Source organism: Nomascus leucogenys, chromosome 3 (assembly GCF_006542625.1).
Source record: "Nomascus leucogenys isolate Asia chromosome 3, Asia_NLE_v1, whole genome shotgun sequence".
NCBI classification, from domain to species: domain Eukaryota; kingdom Metazoa; phylum Chordata; class Mammalia; order Primates; family Hylobatidae; genus Nomascus; species Nomascus leucogenys.
Genome location: NC_044383.1, coordinates 23,630,375 through 23,651,095, shown reverse-complemented (window position 1 = coordinate 23,651,095; position 20,721 = coordinate 23,630,375). Strand labels below are relative to the sequence as shown.

Genomic DNA, 20,721 nt, shown 5'->3' with positions numbered 1-20,721 from the left:
TGCACTCCAGGCTGGGCGAAAAGGGCCAGACTCCGTCTCAAAAAAAAAGAAAAATGGTAAATATATAGAAACAGTAACCAACCACTTAGGAAGCCAAAAAATAAAATGGTTTTTAACTTACAGATACTCACCCCCAGTCATGATCTATTACTAATTCCTTACCCTCTTCTTCTTACCCAACCTGGGGTTGAGGTGGAGATCTAAAATCCTTTACAGATGTTCCATCTAATTTCCAGACAAAATTATTACCTGTTTCCACACCTGTGTCTCCTGAGTGTGTCACCTCGTTAGGTTCAATTATTCTTAAATTTCTCAGCTGAAAATCCTGGTGATTCGCCCTTAAGGAGAGAAAGAACAGGAAGTTGCAGACTTTGACCACAATAAACATGGCAAGGCTCAGTTAGAGGCGGCATCGCTTAACTTAGCAGTTCTCTAACATGAGTCAGAAGAACTCTCACCCCCATTATCAGTGGCAGAATAAATAAAAGTTTGATGTAAAACTTGCAGGTGTAAAACATCCCCATTGCAGGTTAACCTTCTCAGTTGTAGCTTCCAGTTCATAAATTCTCACACCTCCTATTTAATTAGATTAAGAAGACTTATTTTCAATATGTTTTTTCCTTACACAAGTTCTATTTGATTTTTTTCACATCTGCCCGTTCTTTCTTTATGGTGTCCTATTCTTTCACTCTGGTTTCTATGCCTTCTCTTTGTGCCTTCATTATTGTAGGCCCTTATTTTGTAATTTCTCCCATACCTTCAAATAGATCTTGGGAGACTAACCCTCAGGTTTGCTAGGTCTGCTGCCTTTCCCTCTTGGTGATTCATTCCTTCTGCGCCTTGTGATCTTTTATTAAGAGCTTATCTTCAATAGAGGCTATTTACGAGAATGTGATGGGTCCTGGTTTGTACAAGCAGTTCTGTTATTGTTTGCTTCTAAGACTTTCACATTAATTTCTTAGCTAGAAGATTTACACACAAACTTCTTGTTCCCATATGGGGATAGTCTAATGCCCTGGACACCAGGCATGAGGGTCTGTATCTGCATCTGGTAACTTTCCCAGGCTCAGGTTACTAGCATACCATTCAGGCATTAGGTTCCCTCTACATTTTAGGCACTTGAGGATTTCTCTTTCTTTCAAGTTCATTCAGTCAACAAATATTTATTGAAAAATCTTCCATAATCCAGTCCCTATTCTGGACACAACAGTGAACAAAACAGACAAGATCTCTGACTTTAACAAATTAACATGGGGCTTCAAGGCAGGGGGATAGGGCAGAAGACAGGGAAGAGAAGGCAACAGACACAAAACAAGTACACAATATGTCAGGTAATAAGAACGTGTTTTGTGAAAAAAAGTAAAGCAGAGCAAGGGGAAGAAAGCATCAAGGAGGTAAGGGGAAGGATTATTTCATATGAGGTAGCCAGGGACAGCCTCTCTGGTAACAGACAACATTTTAACACAGACCTAAAAAGAGTGAGGAAGCAAGCCATGTGAACGGCTAGGGGAACAATGTTCCAGGAGAACAGCAAGTTCAAAGGCCATGAAGCAGGAGTATGTCTAGTTTACCTGAGGAAAAGCAAGAAGGTCAGCGCAGTGTGATTGTATCAGGGGACGGGGAGGTAAGTGGTTCAGAGCCAACATCATACAGGCACCAGGAGGCCTACTGTGGGGCCATAGAAAAGGTTTTGAATTTTACTCAGCTATGAACTCAAAGTTAATTAAGTTATAATTTAACCGCATTTTTACATGTTGGTAAAGACAGACAGGGACACATTAGCTCAGTCTACCACACGGCCAGAACCAGATAATCAGGCAGCTTTACCAATGACTCTAGGCCTGCTTTCATATGGCTGTGACTTTAGTTTTACTGGACAGAATGGGATGTTCTTAACGAGGGTAAACATATTATTCTTTCATAAAAAAGTAAGACACCCCAATATGTCTTCTAAAATATAAATAGAAATATCCTCAACAAAATACCAGCAAACTGAATCTAGAACAATATAAAAAGGATCATCATCGCCAAGTGGGTCTTATCCCAGGAATACAAGGTTTGCTCAATATATGAAAAATCAATTACTATAACAGGCCATATCAATAGAATAAAGAACAAAATCTACATGGTCTTCTCAACAAATGCTGAAAAAGCATAACAAAATCCAATGCCCCTTCAAGATAAAAGTACTCAGCAAACTAGAAGAAAAATTCCTCAACCTGACAAAAGTTATTACAAAACCTACAGCTAACATCATTCTTAATGCTGAAAGACTGAATGCCTTCCCCTATGATCTCAGGAACATGACAGGGATGTCTACTCTTGGCACTTCTATTCAACATTGTACCAGAAGTTCTATCTAGGGTAAGTAGGCAAGAAAATGAAACAAAAGGCATCCAGTTTAGAAAAGAAGTAAAACTATCTCTATTTGCAAATGACATAATCTTGAGTACAGAAAATCCTAAAGAATCCACAAACAAAATTAGAACTAATAACTGAGTTCATCAAGAATGCAGGATACAAAAATCAATATTTTAAAAATCAATTTGACTTCTATATCCTTGCAATGAACAATTCAAAAATAAAATTAAGAAAAGTCCATTTACAATAATATCAAAAACAAAAAATAGTTAGAAATAAATTTAACAAAAGAAGTGTAAAGTGTACACCATAAAAACTAAAAAAGACTCCTGAAAGTAACTGAATATGACCTAAATAAACAAAAGCTATTCCATGGTCATGGATTGGAAGGTTTACTATTGGTAAGATGGCAGTACTTCCCAAATTGATCTATGGACTCAATGCATTCCCTGCCAAAATTCTAGCTAGCTTGGAGGCTGAAACTGACAAGCAGATTCTAAAATTCATATGGAAATGCAAGGGACCCAGAATAGCCAAAACAATCTTGAAAAAGAACAAAATCTGGAAAAGAACTCTTCCATCCCAATTTCAAACCTACATACAAGACAGTGTGGTACTAGCATAAGAATGGACTTACAAATGAGTAAAACAGAATTAAGAGTCCAGAAATAAACCCTCACAACTGTCAACCGATTTTTGAGGATGCCAAGACCATTCAATGGGGAAGGAATTGTCTCTTCCACAAATGGTGCTGGGACAAGTGAATATCCACATGCAGAAGAATAAAGTTTCCAACATGGCAAAACTCCGTTTCTACAAAAAATACAAAAATTAGCCAGGCATGGTGGCATGCACCTGTAGTCCCAGCTACTCTGGAGGCTGAGGTGGGGTGGATCACTTGAGCCCTCGAGGTCAAGGCTGCAGTGAGCCATGACAGCACCACTGCACTCCAGCTTGGGTTACAGAGCAAGACCCTGTCTCAAAAAAAAAAAAAAAAAAAAAAAAGCCCAGGCACAATGACTCACATCTGTAATCCCAGCACTTTGGGAGGCCAAGGCAGGCAGACTGCCTGAGTCCAAGGGTTCGAGACTAGCTTGGGCAACATGGCAAAACCCATCTCTACAAAATTTACAAAAATGAGCCTGGTTTGGTGGTGCACACCTGTGGTCCCAGCTACTTAGGAGGCTGAGGCAGGATCGGATCGCTTAAGCCAGAGAGGTTGAGGCAGCAGTGAGCTGTGATCACCCCACTGCAGTCTAGCCTTGGTGACACAGAGAGACCCTGCCTCAAAAAAAGAAAAATGAAGTTTGACCCACCTCATATCATATTCAAAAATTAACACAAATGGGCCGGGCACGGTGGCTCACACCTGTATTCCCAGCACTTTGGGAGGCCAAGGCGGGCAGATCACGAGGTCACGAGATCCAGACCATCCTGGCTAACACGGTGAAACCCCGTCTCTACCAAAAATACAAAAAATTAGCCAGGCATGGTGGCGGGCACATGTAGTCCCAGCTACTCGGAAGGCTGAGGCAGGAGAATGGCGTGAACCCAGGAGGCGGAGCTTGCAGTGAGCTGAGATTGGGCCACTGCACTCCAGCCTGGGCGACAGAGTGAGAGAAAAGGAAAGAAAGAAAGGAAGAAAGGAAGGAAGGAAAGGAAGGAAAGGAAGGAAAGATAAGAAAGGAAAGAAAGGAAAGAAAGGAAAGGAGGGAGGGAGGGAGGGAAGAAAGAAAAAGACAGACAGACAGAAAGAAAGAGAGAGAAAGAAAGAAAGAGGAAAAGAAAAGAGAGAGAAAGAAAGAAAAAAAAGAAAAGAAAGAAAAGGAACAAAAGAAAGGAAAGGAAGGAAAGAGAAAGAAAGAAAGAAAATAAAAAAAATTAACACAAATGGATCACAGGTATGAACGTAGGTGCTAAACTGTAAAACTCTTACAGCGCAACCATAAGTCTGCCTGACCTTGGATTAGGCAATGACTTCTTAAGACACAAATCAAAAAGCACAGCAACAAAAGAAAAAAGAGATACACTGGACTTCATCAGAATTTAAATGTTTGTGTTTCAAAGGATACCATCAAGAAAATGGATAACAACCCACAGAATGGGAGAAAATATCTGCAAATCTGTTGAGTCTAGTATCCAGAATATATAAAGAACTATTACAACTCAACAATAAAAAGACATATAACCCAATTTTAAATGGGCTAAGGATCTGAATAGACATTTCTCCAGCAAAAGTACACAAATGACCAAGAAGTACATGAAAAGAAGCTCATCATTGGTCATTAGGGAAACACAAATCGAAACCACAGTGTGATACCACTTCACACCCACTAGCAAGGTTATAATAAAAAAGATTGACAGTAACAAGTGCGGGTGAAGGTATAGAAAAAATTAGAACCCTCAAACATTCCTGATGAGAATGTAAAATGGTGTAATGGCTTTGAAAAACCATTCCTAGGTACATAATCAAGAAAATTGAAAATATATATCCTTATAAAAAGTTGTACACAAATATTCACAGCTGTATTATTTGTAACAGCCAAACTGTAGGAACAACTCAAATGCCCAACTGATAAATGGATAAATAAAAGCATCTATCCATACAATGGAATGTTATTTGGCAATAAAAAGAAATCATGCCAGGCGCAGTGGCTCATGCCTGTAATCCCAGCACTTTGGGAGGCCAAGACGGGCAGATCATGAGGTCAAGAGATAGAGACCATCCTGGCCAACATGGTGAAACCCCGTCTCTACTGAAAATACAAAAATTAGCTGGGTGTGGTGGTGCACACCTGTAGTCCCAGCTAAACGGGAGGCTGAGGCAGGAGAAGCACTTGAACCCGGGAAATGGAGGCTGCAGTGAGCCAAGATTGTGCCACTGCACTCTAGCCTGGCAACAGAGCAAGACTCCATCTAAAAAAGAAAGAAAGAAAGAAAGAAAGAAAGAAAGAAAGAAAGAAAGAAAGAAAGAAAGAAAAAAAGAAAGAAAGAAAGAAAGAAGAAATCACACCTACGACATAGGTTAACCTTGAAAACATGCTAAGGGAAAAAGCCTAATACAAAAGACCACAGAGTATATGATTCTATTCACATAAAATGTCCAGAATAGGCAAATCTGTAAAGACAGGAAGTAGACATGCAGTGTTAGTGGTTGCCAAGGGCTGAGGTGAGGAGTGACTGATTATGGGTAACAGGATTTCTTTTGGGGATGAAGAAAATGTTCTAAAATGATTGTGATGATAGTTGTACAACTCTGTGACTATACTAATAACTTGAACTGTACATTTTAACAGATAGATGAATTGTATATAAGTGAATTATATCTCAATAAAGCCATTATAAATTTTATAACATCTCTTTCTTGTGGACAGGGATACAAGTCAGATTCTCATCCAATTTCCCATTACTTCATACATAAGTTTCTAAGATGGTAAGTAACTGATCCCAATGACTGGTTCAGACACATGACTACAGAGGTGGAAGGTTATCTTTTTTTTAGAGACAGGGTCTTGCTGTGTCACTCAGGCTGGAGTGCAGTGGCACAATCTTAGCCTACTGCAGCCTCAAACTCCTGAGCTCAAGCAATTCTCCTGCCTCAATCTCCCAAAGACCTAGGACTACAGGTATGTGCCATCATACCAACCTGATTTTTTTTTTTTAATAATTTTCTGAAGAGACAGGATCTTACCACATTGTGGTCTCAAACTCCTGGCCTCAAGTGATCCTCCCACCTCAGCCTCCCAAAGTGCTGGGACTATAGGTGTGAGCCACCATGCCTAGCCAAGGTTATCTTACGGTAATCCTATTCATTCATTTTACAGAAGAAAAAAACAAAGATAACTTACCATAGGCCATATAACTCAGTACCTACAAAGCCAAGACCAGAAACTAGGTCTGACAGGTGAGCTCAAACTCTCTATGTGAGCATCAACACCTCCACCTTTCTGTCAGGATCATAGGAGCTACGAAGCAGCTCAATACTACAGCTGCTCTGCTCTTGTCATATCCTGGTCTCCATACAGTCCAAGATCTATCCACCTTTCACTTGTTTGGACAGATAAAATTCTTAAGTTCTCTGTCAAAGCACAATTATCGTTAAATATTAAGAGCTAGAAGAATATACCTCAGGGACTATCCAACTCAATTCCCTCCTCTAAACCAGGAAACCAAGAAACAAAGATCAAATGACTAGCTCAAGGCCTTACAGCTAACTGCTGACAGAGCTAGAACCAGCGTTCTGGCCTCCCAACTTCCAGCTCAGTGCTCCTACCCTTTCCAGAACTTCTTCCACCTACACCTTCTCAACTTCATGATGAGCCACAAAGTGGGTAAGGGGCAAGAAGCATGCAGAGCACTTTCAATCTTTGTATAAGATGGTTATGGCAGCACTAGAAAAGGCCTTCTCCCTCTTTTTCCAAGAAATGCTGGCAGGGTTCTGAATACCTCACCCCCCTGCAACCCCCATTTCATGGGAATCACACATGTGTAGTGTTCAGCATGGGGCAAAACAAGGAACAAGATGCTCAATCACACCTAGTGGATGAGACAAGGGTAAACTGGAACAAGTTCTAAGGTTGGGAAATAAGCAATGTTGACTTTGTCTACCCAGAATCCATCCCTCCTTTTGATGGGAACCTTGGTTTTCCTTTTGAGAATGTACCCTCTCCATTTCAGCCCAAGGGGGTTCAAAGGAGTCTTATCCACACACCTATCAGGTTCTGGGACCCAAAGCAGGCCAATCCCTCCCTCTGGCCATAAGGACTGGTTCACATATGAACATGAGAATTAAGGCTGCCCAGTGAGAATCAGATCAGGGACTTCTGCCCCATTAGGAAGGAGGGCTCAACTTCTCTGCTGGGGCTGTCAGCCTAGAACTGTCATAACCTGCCATAAGGAGAAAGTCTGCCTGAGAATGAAGCCGATACTGAATGAATCAGAGCCAAGAGATGAAAAAGAGAACCCAACTCTGAAGCCAATGTTGGTGGTGCTCCTAGATTCAGCCACACTAGAAGCCAGCTCCACCCCATTTTAGCTAAATCAATTTGAATTCAGTTTCCATTACCGAAACTGAAAGAAGTGCTCACTTTTAAAATGAATGGCACTCAAATTCTACCAGTAGGGGAGGTGACTGTGGAAAATGGCCTCTCCTCTCTCAGCCTTTCACTGCACTTTCCTTTGAGGTAAAAAAGACTCTACCAGCTGGTTTAGAAAAGACTCTTCTGCTCCTAAAAGGCTGTGAGTCTATAAACCTAGCACAGATCACCCTGGCCCCCAAAGGCCACCTGAGGCCTACAGCCTAATTCATCATTATCCACTTGCCTGACTCCATTTCCAGCACTTAACTTACAGGAAGCTCCTTCCAGATGGAAGTTCTCCACCCCTCCCACATACTTCCACAGGGTGGGTCTGGTTTTCTGCTCACCTTAACAAGCTGTGGCAAGGGCAAATCCAGGTCAAGGTAGGTTTCGGACCCCCCTACTTACAAACACAAGCAGGAGCCATGGTCTGTGTTCAGCAAGAAAGCCTGGCCACGCTGCAAAGTGAGTGCATTCATGTCTAAGTGGTTAGCAGGTGGGTGACCCCTTGGGGATGGCCACGGAGTCTGGCCTGTGGCCTCCATGAACTCTGAACACCTCTCTCTGTCTCCCACTTTGTCAGAGGCTCTGATAAGTACGTCCTGGTTATGGGAGGGGAATAAACTAAAACATGTTTAACTTGAGGCCGGGAAATTATCCTTCTTACCTTCCTGTGACCAAGGAGAGCCCAGGGCAGGCTACTGGGGGGATTTTCCTGGAGGTTATACCAAAATATTCCTTACACAGCCTCTGAAACCTTTTGGGTGGGGAGGGGCCCGCGACCGTCTATCCTTGTGGCGGTGACAGATCAATAGAGCGAATTGCAGGAGTCAGTATTGTCGAGATTGTAACTTCAGGTTTAGATTCCTGGGTAACAGGAGCGAGGGCAGAGGCTCGCCCACCTCCCCGGGCACGAGGAGGGGCCAGGAGGGGCCAACTTCCTCCAAGAGCAGGGCCTTCCCGCTGGCCGGGAACTGTGACGGCCGCCGCCCCCTTGGGCCGAGTGCTGCAGTTCCGCGGGCACATGCGTTCAGGAACCGGGCTCGGGCCGCCCCCGTGCCCACCAACCCGCCAGAAACGAACCGCATCTCGCCAGGCTTCATGGACCCCCTCCCCCTGCTCCTGTTCCGGGGCTCCGACGAGCGCGGCCCTCGCCACACTGCGGCGGGCCAGGCTCCTCACCCGCGCGTCCCTGCCCGCCGAGGTGCAACATGAGCGGCCGCGCAGTGAGAGCTGCACGCTGCCCGGACGCCGGCTCCCGGCGGAGTGCCCTCACCTTACTCGCGGTGGCTTTCTGGAGGCTGCCATTCGGCGGTGACGTGCCCCAGCCCACGTCAGGGGAGCGCAGACCAGCTGATCACCCGCTGAAGGGCCGGCGCCAGGGAGGCGCGAGAACGGGCGGGCGGACTAGCGCCGGGTCGGCCACGCCCTCGCCTGTGGCGTGCGCTGGCGACGCGGCCCCGCCCACACGAAGGCCCCGCCCACACGCCTGGAGCTGGGGTTGGCGGCCGCAGCGCTTGCGGCCCAGAGCGGGGCCTGTTCTTCCGTACCAGGCCGCGTTGCCTCTCCCTGCATCGTGCGGGGAAAGGACGCAGTGCTGCTAAGCGTCTTCATTTTCGTTCGTTTTTCTCGTCATTCCTCAAAGAGGAAAAAGGGCTTTGCCGAATAAAGGGGCTACTGTCCCAGGGATTTTCCGGCTTAATTTAGGAGGGCTGAGAAGAGAGGGACGTGGCCGGCTCTGGAAGAACCTCGACAGGGTCTTCGAGGCTTTGGAACAGGGTCTCAAGCTTTAGAAATGCCCCCAAAAGTATGTCCCCAGACAGCTTCAAAATCCAGCTCTCCGCTCCGCTTGGATAGTAAATAGCCCCTTCAAACTTAACATCCAGACGGAACTCCTGGAACTCCCAGTGCACCGAAGCAAAACAAAAGCGTTCTCCACCAGTCTTCTTTGCCATCTCAATCAATGGCTACTCTATTCTTAAGGGACAAAAATTTAGGAATCCTCCCTGCCTCTTCTTTCACACCCCACATCTAATCTGCCAGCAAAATCTCGTTGGCCCTGCCTCCAAAATAGACCCCTAATCTGGCCATGTCACACCACCTCCACCTGCTACCCTCTGATGTGCATCAGAGGGTTGTACCACTCCACCCGTGTAGTTACAGCAGCCCCCAAAATATCCCCCCACCACCCCGCACCTGCACAGTCCAGCCTGAACGAAGCCACCAGACCAGTCCTTTGAAGCGTGAGACCAGGTCACTTCTCTGCTCAGCACTTTCCATTAATTCCTTGTTTCACTCAGGATAAAAGCTCCATTTGATCTACCCCCAACCACATTTCCTTCTGTTCTCACCTTGCTCACTCTTCTTCAGCTGAAATGGCGTCCTGGCTCTCCTTGAAAAAGCAGGGCACACTCATGCCCCAGGGCTTTTGGACTTGCTCATCCCCCAAATATTGAGGCACCCTTCCTCATTTTCCTTCAAGTCTTTGTTCAAGTATCACCTACCCTGACCATCCTATTTAAACCTGTAAATCCTTCCAATATTCCTAATTCGTTTTTTCCATAGCACATCACCTTTTAACAGGATTCTTTAAATGTACTTATGTGTACTGTATTCTTCCGCCTCTCCTGCCACCACCCACACACACAACCATCAGTGCAGATTGTTTCTGTTTTGTTTAATGATGAACGATATCTAACATGTCATAAGTTCTCATATATTTTCTGCAGAAATGAATGTTTCAGAATGTGCACTCCTCAAAAGCAGGGATAGTGGCTCTCTTGTTCATTGTTATATCGCTGGTGCTTAGAACAACACCTGGCACTAAATGAAAGTGACCACATTTTTGTAAAGGTGATTGGCACCTCCTCCTGCTTTGACCTTGGTCTAAGGCCTAATATACCTGTATCAGATAGGTTCTGCTACCTGCAAGAACTCAAAGTTGTTATTGAATAAGCATTTAGGCAAGCCGAATTAGACTGTGTAGTTAAAGCATGAAAAAACTAAAGATGTGCTTCCTGGGAAAGCAGCACACATCTTTTCCATTTCCCCAAATTTATGAAGCCAAAAACAGAGAGATTGTAAATAAAATACTGGTTCCAGCCCACATCTGAAAGCTGGTGGGAAAAATCAAGTTATAAGAGAAAACGAGATAAGAGAGAGAGAAATAAGTGGAACTTAAGGGGGACAGGTATTTAATAATCACATTGCCTAAAAGAAAAGGAGTTGGCTCAGAATTTACGGCATCCAGCTTCAGGGGAGAGAGAGAAATACTTTGCATTCCCTGAGCTGGATTTGAGTTCCTGTTTGCAAGATTAAAAAAAGGAACCCTTTCCCCTCTTGAAGTTTTTTTGTTTGTTTGTTTTTTGAGACGGAGTTTGGCTCTTTTTGCCCAGGCTGGAGTACAATGGCACAATCTCAGTTCACTGCAACCTCTGCCTCCCGGCTTCAGGCAATTCTCCTGCCTCGGCCTCCCAAGTAGCTGGGAGTACAGGCATGCACCACCACAACTGGCTAATTTTTTGTGTTTAGTAGAGACGGAGTTTCACCATGTTGGTCAGGCTGGTCTTGAACTCCTTGGCCTCGACCTTCCAAAGTGCTGGGATTACAGGCATGAGCCACTGTGCCTGGCCTCCCTCTTGAAATTCTAACGAGAACTTCCAGAGAAGTTATGGCACTGAATTACCACAAGAGAATGAGAACACTAGAAGTTATCTAGGTTCTTCTCCTGGCTCTACAGTCCTTACATCCTCAAAGAAGTGGAACAGTCACACTGCCTGACATTTATTGAAGGCTATGTGTCTAGCCTACAACAAACCAATGGGTGAAGGACTCTTATCCTCATTTTACTGATTGAGGAGACTGAAATTTGCAGAGGTTAAGCCCCTTGCCCAAAGTCCCTGAGCTGGTAAGTGGTGGTATTGTAACGTACATTCAGACAGCAGGATGGATTCCTAGCCCTGACACTTAATCGCGAAGTTATCTGGAAGAGACCCTAGAGGTGGCCTCATCCAGTCTCCTAGCCCACACAGCAGAAAGAGGGAGGCAGCTGGTTTCGGCATTCACACCCAGACTGGATGGGTCTTAGATGTAGCCAGAAATATTAAATGCATGGAAAAATGGTGGAAATATGTTGGGTTGAATTGTGACCTCAAAAATTCATATGTTGAAGCCCTAACCCCTAGTACTTTCGAATGTGATCCTATTTGGCAATAGGATCAGTGCAGATGTAATTAATTAAAATGCAGTCGTATTAGAGTAGGAAGGATCCCTAATCCAATATGATGTGTCTTTATTTAAAACAAAAAAAGAAATCACACTGTGCACACAGGAAGAACACCATGTGAACACGAAAGCAGAGATCAGGACGATACATCTACAAGCCAACACACACCAGGACTTCCAACAAACTGCCGAAAGTTAGGACAGAGCCATGGAACAGATTCTCCCTCACAGCCCTCAGAATGAACTAATCCTGTGGGTATCTTGATCTTGGACTTCCAGCCTCCAGAACAGTGAGACAACAAATTTGTTTTCAAATCACCCAGTTTGTGGTACTTTGTTACGAAAGCCCTAGGAAACCAATACAAAACAAGTTCCAAATGTCTGTGTATAGATTGTGGACCTGTGTTTTGGGCCACCCGACATTCATTCATTCTCCTTCTGATAACTGTCCTCCCATTTCCCTCTGGGGCCTACCTCTCCCTACTTCCCTCCCTTCCCCATTCTCAGTGTATGTTATCCTAGTGCAACACTTGGATTCCAAGAGTGTATCATGTAACCCAGACATAAGTTACAATGATAGGATCAGATATTGCTATGGGAATAGAGTCTTGCTCGCCTCTGCCAGCCAAGATCCTGGCTGCATATACTTGAACTGCTGCCTTCATGTGCAACATGTGAATGGCACCAAGGCAGCAGAAGGCAGAGCAAATAGAAAGGAGAGAAGCAGACCTCAGAACATTATTTGAGTGCTGCATCCTGCGACACCTTAAACCAGATGTCCCACTGGACTTTACTTAAGTAACCATCTGTACAATTGAATTTTATGCATGAGTAGATATCATTTTATTAAGATAGACAATCACGAACTAGCAAATGGAAAAAGTAAATTGTAAAACAATATAATATCCCTTTTTTTGTTTTGTTTTTTGCTTTTTGTTTTTCGAGACGGAGTCTTGCTCTGTCACCCAGGCTGGAGTGCAGTGGCACAATCTCGGCTCACTGCAAGCTCCGCCTCCTGGGTTCACGCCAGTCTCCTGCCTCAGCCTGCTGAGTAGCTGGGACTACAGGCGCCCACCACCACACCTGGCTAACTTTTTGTATTTGCGGTAGAAACGGGTTTCACCGTGTTAGCCAGGATGGTCTCGATCTCCTGACCTCGTGATCCGCCCGCCTCGGCCTCCCAAAGTGCTGGGATTACAGGCGTGAGCCACCACGCCCAGCCAATATCCCATTTTTATAATAACATATCCATAACTATGTATACTGATATAGATATATAGATATAGGGTTTTTTGGGAGGGAAGAGACAGGGTCTTGTTCTGTCATCCAGGCTGGAGTGCAGTGGTGTGATCACAGCTCACTGCAGCCTCGACCTCCCAGGCTCAAGCAATCCTCCCACCTTAACCTTCTGAATAGCTGGGACCATAGGCACACACCTCCACATCCAGCTAATTTTTTTTTTCCTTTGGTAGAAATAGGGTCTCCCTAAGTTGCCCAGCCTTGGTCTCAAACTCCTAGGTTCAAGCAATCCTCCTGCCTCAGCTTCCCAAAATGTTGGGATTATAGGCACGAGCCATTACACCCAGCCTAAGTACTTTTTTAGAATAAAAGGAAAGTGATCCACAAAATCTTAGTGCGTAACTTGAGGTGGCAGAACTTGGACTGATTTTAATTTTGCCATTTTTTTGAGATTGTTTTTTATTAAAAAGAAACTCAAAGTACTAATAATTTATCTGGCTCTTACTCCTTGGAAGGCAGAGCAAAGGAACTTGTTTTGTACTCCAAATCCAAGCACTACAAGTAATAGTAGCCCTCTAGTACTCAACTTGATAATTGGTTGATGACCTGACCACTTATTCAAAGAGTAGCAACATCTCTTGATAAACTCTCAGATGAGAGGACTAAAAAAAAATAGAAATCCCTGTAGGAGAGCAAACAAAATTATAGCTTTAGAGAAGAGCTTTAACCTTTTCAAGCATTTCAATTTGTTCTAATAAAATTGATAGTTACAAGAACAGTGATGAGTGAGGCTCTCATAAATCATTATAACGTGGCCTTATTTTTTGTAAAGTTAACTAAAAGATAGGCTTGAGGTTCCACCCTAGAAAGGAATGGGAGAAGACAAGCCAACTTTCAGAATTGTAGAGTCTGCCAAAACAATGTACTGTAAATTAAGGGTGGGAGAATGCATTTGGCTCAGTTCAGAATCTACTCGCCCTTTGTATTCAATGAAAACTGAACTCAGACCTTTTGATATCTGAGTTCCATTTACTCTTGGCAAAGTTCAATTCTCTGGCTCAAATTTTTTTAAAAGCCCTTTAAGAGGCCCAGAGGGTTTCTTGAACATCAAATGGTTCTTGCACAAACAACGTATTGATGAGCTAAGTGCAAATGAATTAGAAACATACAGAGTAAGTGTTCTTTGAAACACACAGACCCTCCCATCCTATGAGGGAAAAGACTCAGGGAAGCTCTATGGCAGTCTCTTCCTTTAAGGAGTATTCCTTTTTATCATAATTTATCCCCTCCTCAAGAAGCCTTTGGGGAACCTTTGCAAAATGTGGGAAAGGGAAGAGAGTATATCCAGCTGTTCATGATGTTGACTTCTCACAATCCCTTCCAGGCTGTGTCTTCAAAACTGGGCTTTGGAGAGAGACAGCACAGCCTAGAGGTCACGGTCAAGAGACAAGTTCTGACTCTGTTTCTGCCACTAAATAAATGTGTGACTGTAGAACTGGCAGAGCACCCTTTCCTCTGGTTTCTTAAGGTGTTGGGCTTGACAAATGCCTTCCAGTCTGACTATGCAGTAATCAAATCCAATATGTTTTCTTTGACCCTGAGTATATAGTTTTTTCTTTTTTTTTTTTTTTCTGACAGAGTCAGAGACAGAGTCTCACTGTGTCGCCCAGGCTGGAGTGTAGTGGCATGATCTCAGCTCACCACAACCTCCACCTCCCAGGTTCAAGCAATCCTCCTGCCTCAGCCTCCTGAGTAGTTGGGACTACAGGAGTGTGCCACCACGCCAGGCTAATTTTTGTATTTTTTAGTAGGGACGGGGTTTTGCCATGTTGGCCAGGCTGGTTTTAAACTCCTAACTTCAGGTGATCCACCCACCTCAGCCTTCCAAAGTGCTGGGATTACACTGTGCTCAGCACTACATTCTTTTTTTAATAACAGCTTTATTGGAATATAATTCACGTGCCATACACAAAGCCACTTTAAAGTGTGCAATTCAATGGTTTTTACTATATTCATAGAATTGTGCAAGCATCGCCACAATTTTAGAAATTTCATCACTCCAAAAAGAAACTCATACCCTAGGGCAGTCACTCCCCATTTCCCCCTGTCCTCTCCACCCTAGGCAACTGCTAATGTACTTTCTGTCTCTGTAGATTTGCCTCTCTGGACATTTCATAAAAATGGTATCATTTAATATCTGGTCTTTTGTGACTGACCTCTTTCATTTAGCGTAGCATTTTCAAGATGTATCCACGTTGTAGGATGTAACAGTACTTGATTCCTTTTTATTACCAAATATGCCAATTAAAATTCCATCGTACAGAATATTACTTTGTTTATCCATTCATCAGTTGATGGACATTTGGGTTGCTTCCACTTTTGGATATTGTGAAGAATGTTTCTATGATAATTCATGAGCAAGCTTTTGTGTGAACATATGTTTTCATTTATCTTGAGTATATACCTAGGAGAGAAAATACGGAGTCATATGGTCACTTTATGTTTAACCCCTTGTGGAAAACTTTTGTACTGTTTTCCAAAGTGGCTACACCATTCCCAGCAGCACTGTTTGGGGGTTCCAACTTCACATCCTCATCCATACTGGTTATCTTTTTTACAATTCCAGCCATCCTAGTGGATATGAAGTAGTATTTCAAGTAGTATTGTGGTTTCAATTTCCGTTTCCCTGATGCTAACAATGTTGGGCCTCTTTTCATGTGTTTATTCACCATCTATATGTCTTTATTGGAGAAATGTTTAGTCAGGTCCCTTTCCCATTTTAAATTGGGTTATTAGGTTTTTTTGATTATTGAGTTGTAAGCATTCCTTATATATTCTAGATGCAAGTCCCTTATCAATTATATAATATGCAAATACTTTCTCCCAATCTATGGGCTATTACATTTCTTTTAAAATTCTAATTAGATGGAGACATTCAAAGAGGAAGATTTCACTATTTAAAAATCCGTGCCGGGCGCAGTGGCTCACGCCTGTAATCCCAACACTTTGGGAGGATGAGGCGGATGGATCATCTGAGGTCAGGAGTTCGAGACCAGCCTGACCAACATGAAGAAACCCCATCTCTACCAAAAATAAAAAATTAGCCAGGTGTGGTGGCGCCTGCCTGTAATCCCAGCTACTCGGGAAAGCTAAGGCAGGAGAATCGCTTGAACCCGGGAGGCGGAGGTTGCAGTGAGTGCAGATGGCGCCATTGCACTCCAGCCTGGGCCACAAAAGTGAAACTCCGTCTCAAAATAAAATAAAATAAAATAAAAAATAAAAATAAAAATAAAAATCTGTGTCTTCGGTCTCTTTTGAAAAATTGGAAGGTTGGTTTGGCAATACTGGTCTTTCCTTCTATACAGTAACAAGGAACATGAACAGCGCAGGGACTGGTCCCATGAAATGGGACAGAGAGCCCTCCATTTAACCACTTACACTGGTTAATGCCAAACCACTTACACTGGTTAGTGCCAAACCATTATTGATATCCAAACTTGTGACTCCTCCTCCTGGAGAATCTGACAAAGCACGGCCTGGATTTCAACTTCACTGAAATTGCCCTTGCAACTAAGCTAAGGTAACTACTTCTTGTCAGAATGGTTTCACCTTTGGCACTTAAACATAGAATCCCCCAAACTTAACACCAACTAGCAAGTCCTCACTCTTCTTATTTTGCAATTTGGATTTTGCAAGGCATGGGGCAACTCACTGGGGCTTGGCAGAGCCCCCAGAATTCTGGCAGCCCTGTGTGTACTGATGTCATGAGTGTCCCTTGCCATAATGCATCCTCATTACTAACTCAAATCTGCCAAACTCAAACAATTGGAGCTGAAAAACAGAGTAACAGGCTGCCTGAGCTTCAAAACAGTGCATAAAAATACTCAGAAAAACAATTAGTGCCTAGGACCATATCCAAGAATGAAAATCACTATTTATTATTGTTAATCATCCCTTTCCCTCATCACAATTTGCCTGCTAAAAGCAGCACCTTCTCAACATACAATGAGTAGTTCTAAAAGATGTGTTAGTAACATAACCTAGTCATATATATTCTTTTCCTTAGTTTCTCATTAACCTTTGTTTAACATTTTATTCATCTACTCCTTCAATTTAATAAACTTTTTACCCTTACTTTTTCTTTTTCAAACAGCTTTATTGAGATATAGTTCACATTACCATTCAATTTGCCTCTTTAAAGTGTCCAATTCATGTCTTTATTATATTCAGAGTTTTACAACCATTCCCCACAGGAAATTTTAGGATTTTGTTTTTTGGTTTTGTTTGTTTGTTTGTTTGTTTTGCCACAGAGTCTTACTCTATTGCCCAGACTGGAATGCTGTGGTGCAATCTCGGCTCACTGCAACCTCTGCCTCCCGGGTTCAAGCAATTCTCCTGCCTCAGCCTCCCAAGTAGCTGGGATTACAAGCGTCTGCCACCATGCCTGGCTAATTTTTGTATTTTTAGTAGAGACGGGGTTTCACCATGTTGGCCAGGCTGGTCTCAAACTCCTGACCTCAGGTGATCCTCCTGCCTTGGCCTCCCAAATTGCTGGGATTACAGTCATGAGCCACTGTGCCCTGCCAATTTTAGGACATTTTTATCACCCCAAAAAGAAATCTCATATCCTTTAGCATCACTCTTCTTTCCTCCCATCCTCCCCAGCCACAGGCAACCACTAATGGGCTTTCTATCTCTATAGAGTTGCCTCTTCCAAGCATTTCAGATAAATGAAATCCTACAACATGTCATCCTCTGTGACTGGCCTCTTTCACTTATCATAGTGTTCTCAAGATTCATCTGTAATGTAGCATTCATCAATACTTCATTCCTTTTTTTGCAGAATAATATTCCACTGTATGAATGTACCACATTTTACTTATCCATTCAAATGGACTTTTAGATTGTTTCTACTTCTCGGCTGTTACGAATAATGCTGCGAGAACATTTGTGCATAAGTTTTTTTGTAGGTAGATTTCATTTTTCTTGGATAAATACCTAGGATGGAATTTCTGAGTCATAGGGTAACTCTATGACTAACATTTTGAGTAACTGACGAACTGTTTTTTTTTTAAAGTAGCTGCACCATTCCCACCAGTAATGCCTATTCTTACTACTCTTTATTAATATATTTGTTTTCTTTTTTCCATCAACTGTCCCCAGAATTCAAATGAAATTCCTAACTGCTTTTGCCATTGGGGAAGTGGAGTGGCATTTAATTTTAGAGTGAACCCTTCTTTAGCCTCTCCTGTTGAGGACTCCATTGGAAAAATCACAGTTCAAGGGTCCCTTCACTCTTGTAAATCAGATTTGTTACCACAGTGCTACTTAAGCCAAAGTCTCTAAGTATCTAGCCTAGGTATTTTAGATACAAACAAAATAAAGTAATTCAATCATTTAAAGGCATAGACATGGAAATTTGGAACTAGAAGGGGCCCTAAGGATTCCTTCATCAATGCCTTCATTTTATATATAAAGATGCTCTAACCAAACCGCGATTCATGTGAGCAAGGCCACACAGCTGCTTATTAGAGAACTGATAACCCAGATAGAGACTGAAACCCAGGTCTTCTGATTCCCTTCTATTCCTCTGGTGGGTTCACCCTATAGTCTCTCAGCCAGCTGTGCTTAGCAAACACTGGGGCAATTATAATTCCAAGAGCAAGGGCTGCATTCATACATACAACAGAGTGGAGAATTAGGTGATTCCGGGTACCATGGGCTGATTCTAGCCCATAGATGTATTTAGCTTACCCTACAAGGTATTTTAAGATTTTTTGGAAAATAGTTGCCAACACATAAAAATGAAGAGATTTCAGCCAGGCGCATTGGTTGGCTCACGCCTGTAACACCAGCACTTTGGGAGGCCGAGGGTGGTGGATCACGAGGTCAGGAGATCAAGACCATCCTGGCTAACATGGTGAAACCCTGTCTCTACTAAAAATACAAAACATTAACCGGGCGTGGTGGCAGGCGCCTGTAGTCCCAGCTACTTGGGAGGCTGAGGCAGGAGAACGGTGTGAACCCGGGAGGCGGAGCTTGCAGTGAGCAGAGATCCTGCCACTGCACTCCAGCCTGGGTGACAGAGTGAGACTCCGTTTCAACAAAAAAAAAAAAATGAAGAGATTTCACCCCGCCCCCCAAAAAATCTGTTAGCATTGGACCTATGGTTCCTGCTTAAATTTTGCAAGCAACAGGCTAGAGTTGAACAGTACCTCCCAGTACCCATCCAGTGAGCCTCTCTTACCATGTCACCTGCCTAGTTCCTGAAAGTATTTTAATTCGGGACCCTTATTCCAGATAATTGAGACATGTGTTTATGCATTTGCTCTGTAGAAGTACCCCCACCCCACCTGGTCCCGGTTAAGGAGAGAGGGAAAGAGATAGACACCAGACAGACAGATACTGGTTGGCAACTGAGATCTTTGCAGGCTTGCAGGGCTTGTGAGGGAAGCAGCAGGGTGAGCAGGAGGCTGTGGGGACTCTGTGGGGCCTGCCTTTGGCCTAAGTTCACAAAATAAGCAGCAGATGCAGCAAAGCCTCTGCAGATTTAAAAAAAAAAAAAAAAAAAAAGCATGTTGCATCAGAGCACATGTCACCCCAAAGGATAGGTGTGGGAACAGCATGCAGACTTGTGAACTGAAGCCCTTCACTTTCCCAAGTGTGAAGAGCTGGGCCTTACTTGTTTCCATAAATTGCCATTTAGTTCAGGCTGCTGTGCAGCACATCCGCTCTCCTAGTCAATTGCTAACTGGTAGTGTGCACCGTGGTAACCTGCAGGCCTCGGTGGATCCCAGGCCAACAGATTCTGTGGAGCAAAGCACTCTGCATATTGAAGTCCTCTGTCAGCTGGTATGCCTGGATTCATTCATGTGTTGATTGTGAAAAGCATACTGCACATTTTTTGACTCTTCGCAAGCTCTTAGTCCTTGGAGGTGACCAAAGCTTAGTCTGCAATTGGGTCACAGACACTGAAAGGAGTCTCACCTTACCTTAGGTATTTAACACCACAAGGCTTGGTGTCAAATAGATCAAGGCTTGAATGCCTGTTCTGCACCTTAGTTGCTGTAAGATCTTGAGCAACTTACTTTTTTCTCTCTAAGCCTCATCTGTAAAGTGGGAAAAAGGATACCTGACTCTGAAGGCTAAAAGAAAGACCACAAGAAAAGTACTTTGCACTGTCTGGAGCACAGAAAGCACCACAAATGTTGGCTCTATTATTCCTAGAGGGCTCCCACAGTGCATTGTACAAATCTGATATCTATACATCTTCATAAAACCATAGACGGTCAAAACTGGAAGAGTCTTTGGAGACCTTCTAGTCCGCTAAACTTATGAGGAAAGCAGTTTCCTCCTCCACAAGAGGAGGTGGTGGCCCTGGCCAGCATGTGGTCCCATCAGTCTAGGGTTTTGTCAATGCCCTTATTGTGTAAACCAAGGCGCACCTGCAGACACCAGAGTAGATTTGCCCATGGGGTAGGCCTTACTGTTATGCTAAAGAGTCACCTTTCCTGCAGCCTTGGCTCACTCCTTAATAGTCAGAGCTTAAGAGGCCCCTGGGTGAGGCTCAGAGACAAATGAGCTCAGAACACATGTGGGAGGGCACGACTTACATCCTTTCCCTCTTCGCCAGAGTTGCCCGAGTGTGTGAGCAGTGGGATGGACAGCTCTGAGTTGGAGGTCAGCACAGCTGTGAAAACAACCTGTTCCCATGGCTTCCCCCAGCTCTTTGGCACAAAGAGACCTTCCAGCAGCTTCAAACAAAGGAGGAGCTACTCTTAAATGGAAAGAGAGCAAAACAAAAAGCTGCTATTGTATG

At 43.6% G+C, this 20,721-nt stretch overlaps 1 protein-coding gene across 3 annotated transcripts in view; it reads right to left on the bottom strand.

Annotated features, from left to right (window-relative positions):
- The window catches only part of XPNPEP1 (X-prolyl aminopeptidase 1), a 57,770-nt gene extending 48,911 nt beyond the window's left edge, over positions 1–8,859 (bottom strand). For 2 of the 3 annotated variants that reach the window (XM_003255447.2, XM_030807325.1), the window contains exons 1-2: positions 8,716–8,859; positions 250–338 (exon numbers count right to left, since the gene is read on the bottom strand). In XM_003255447.2, the coding sequence (XP_003255495.1) occupies positions 250–338; positions 8,716–8,747 (121 nt within the window). In that variant the 5' untranslated portion in view covers positions 8,748–8,859. Of the gene's footprint in view, positions 1–249; positions 339–8,621; positions 8,689–8,715 lie in introns of those variants that run through there. The other variant, XM_030807329.1, reaches the window with a different exon arrangement.
- Between the last annotated feature and the right edge of the window lie 11,862 nt (positions 8,860–20,721).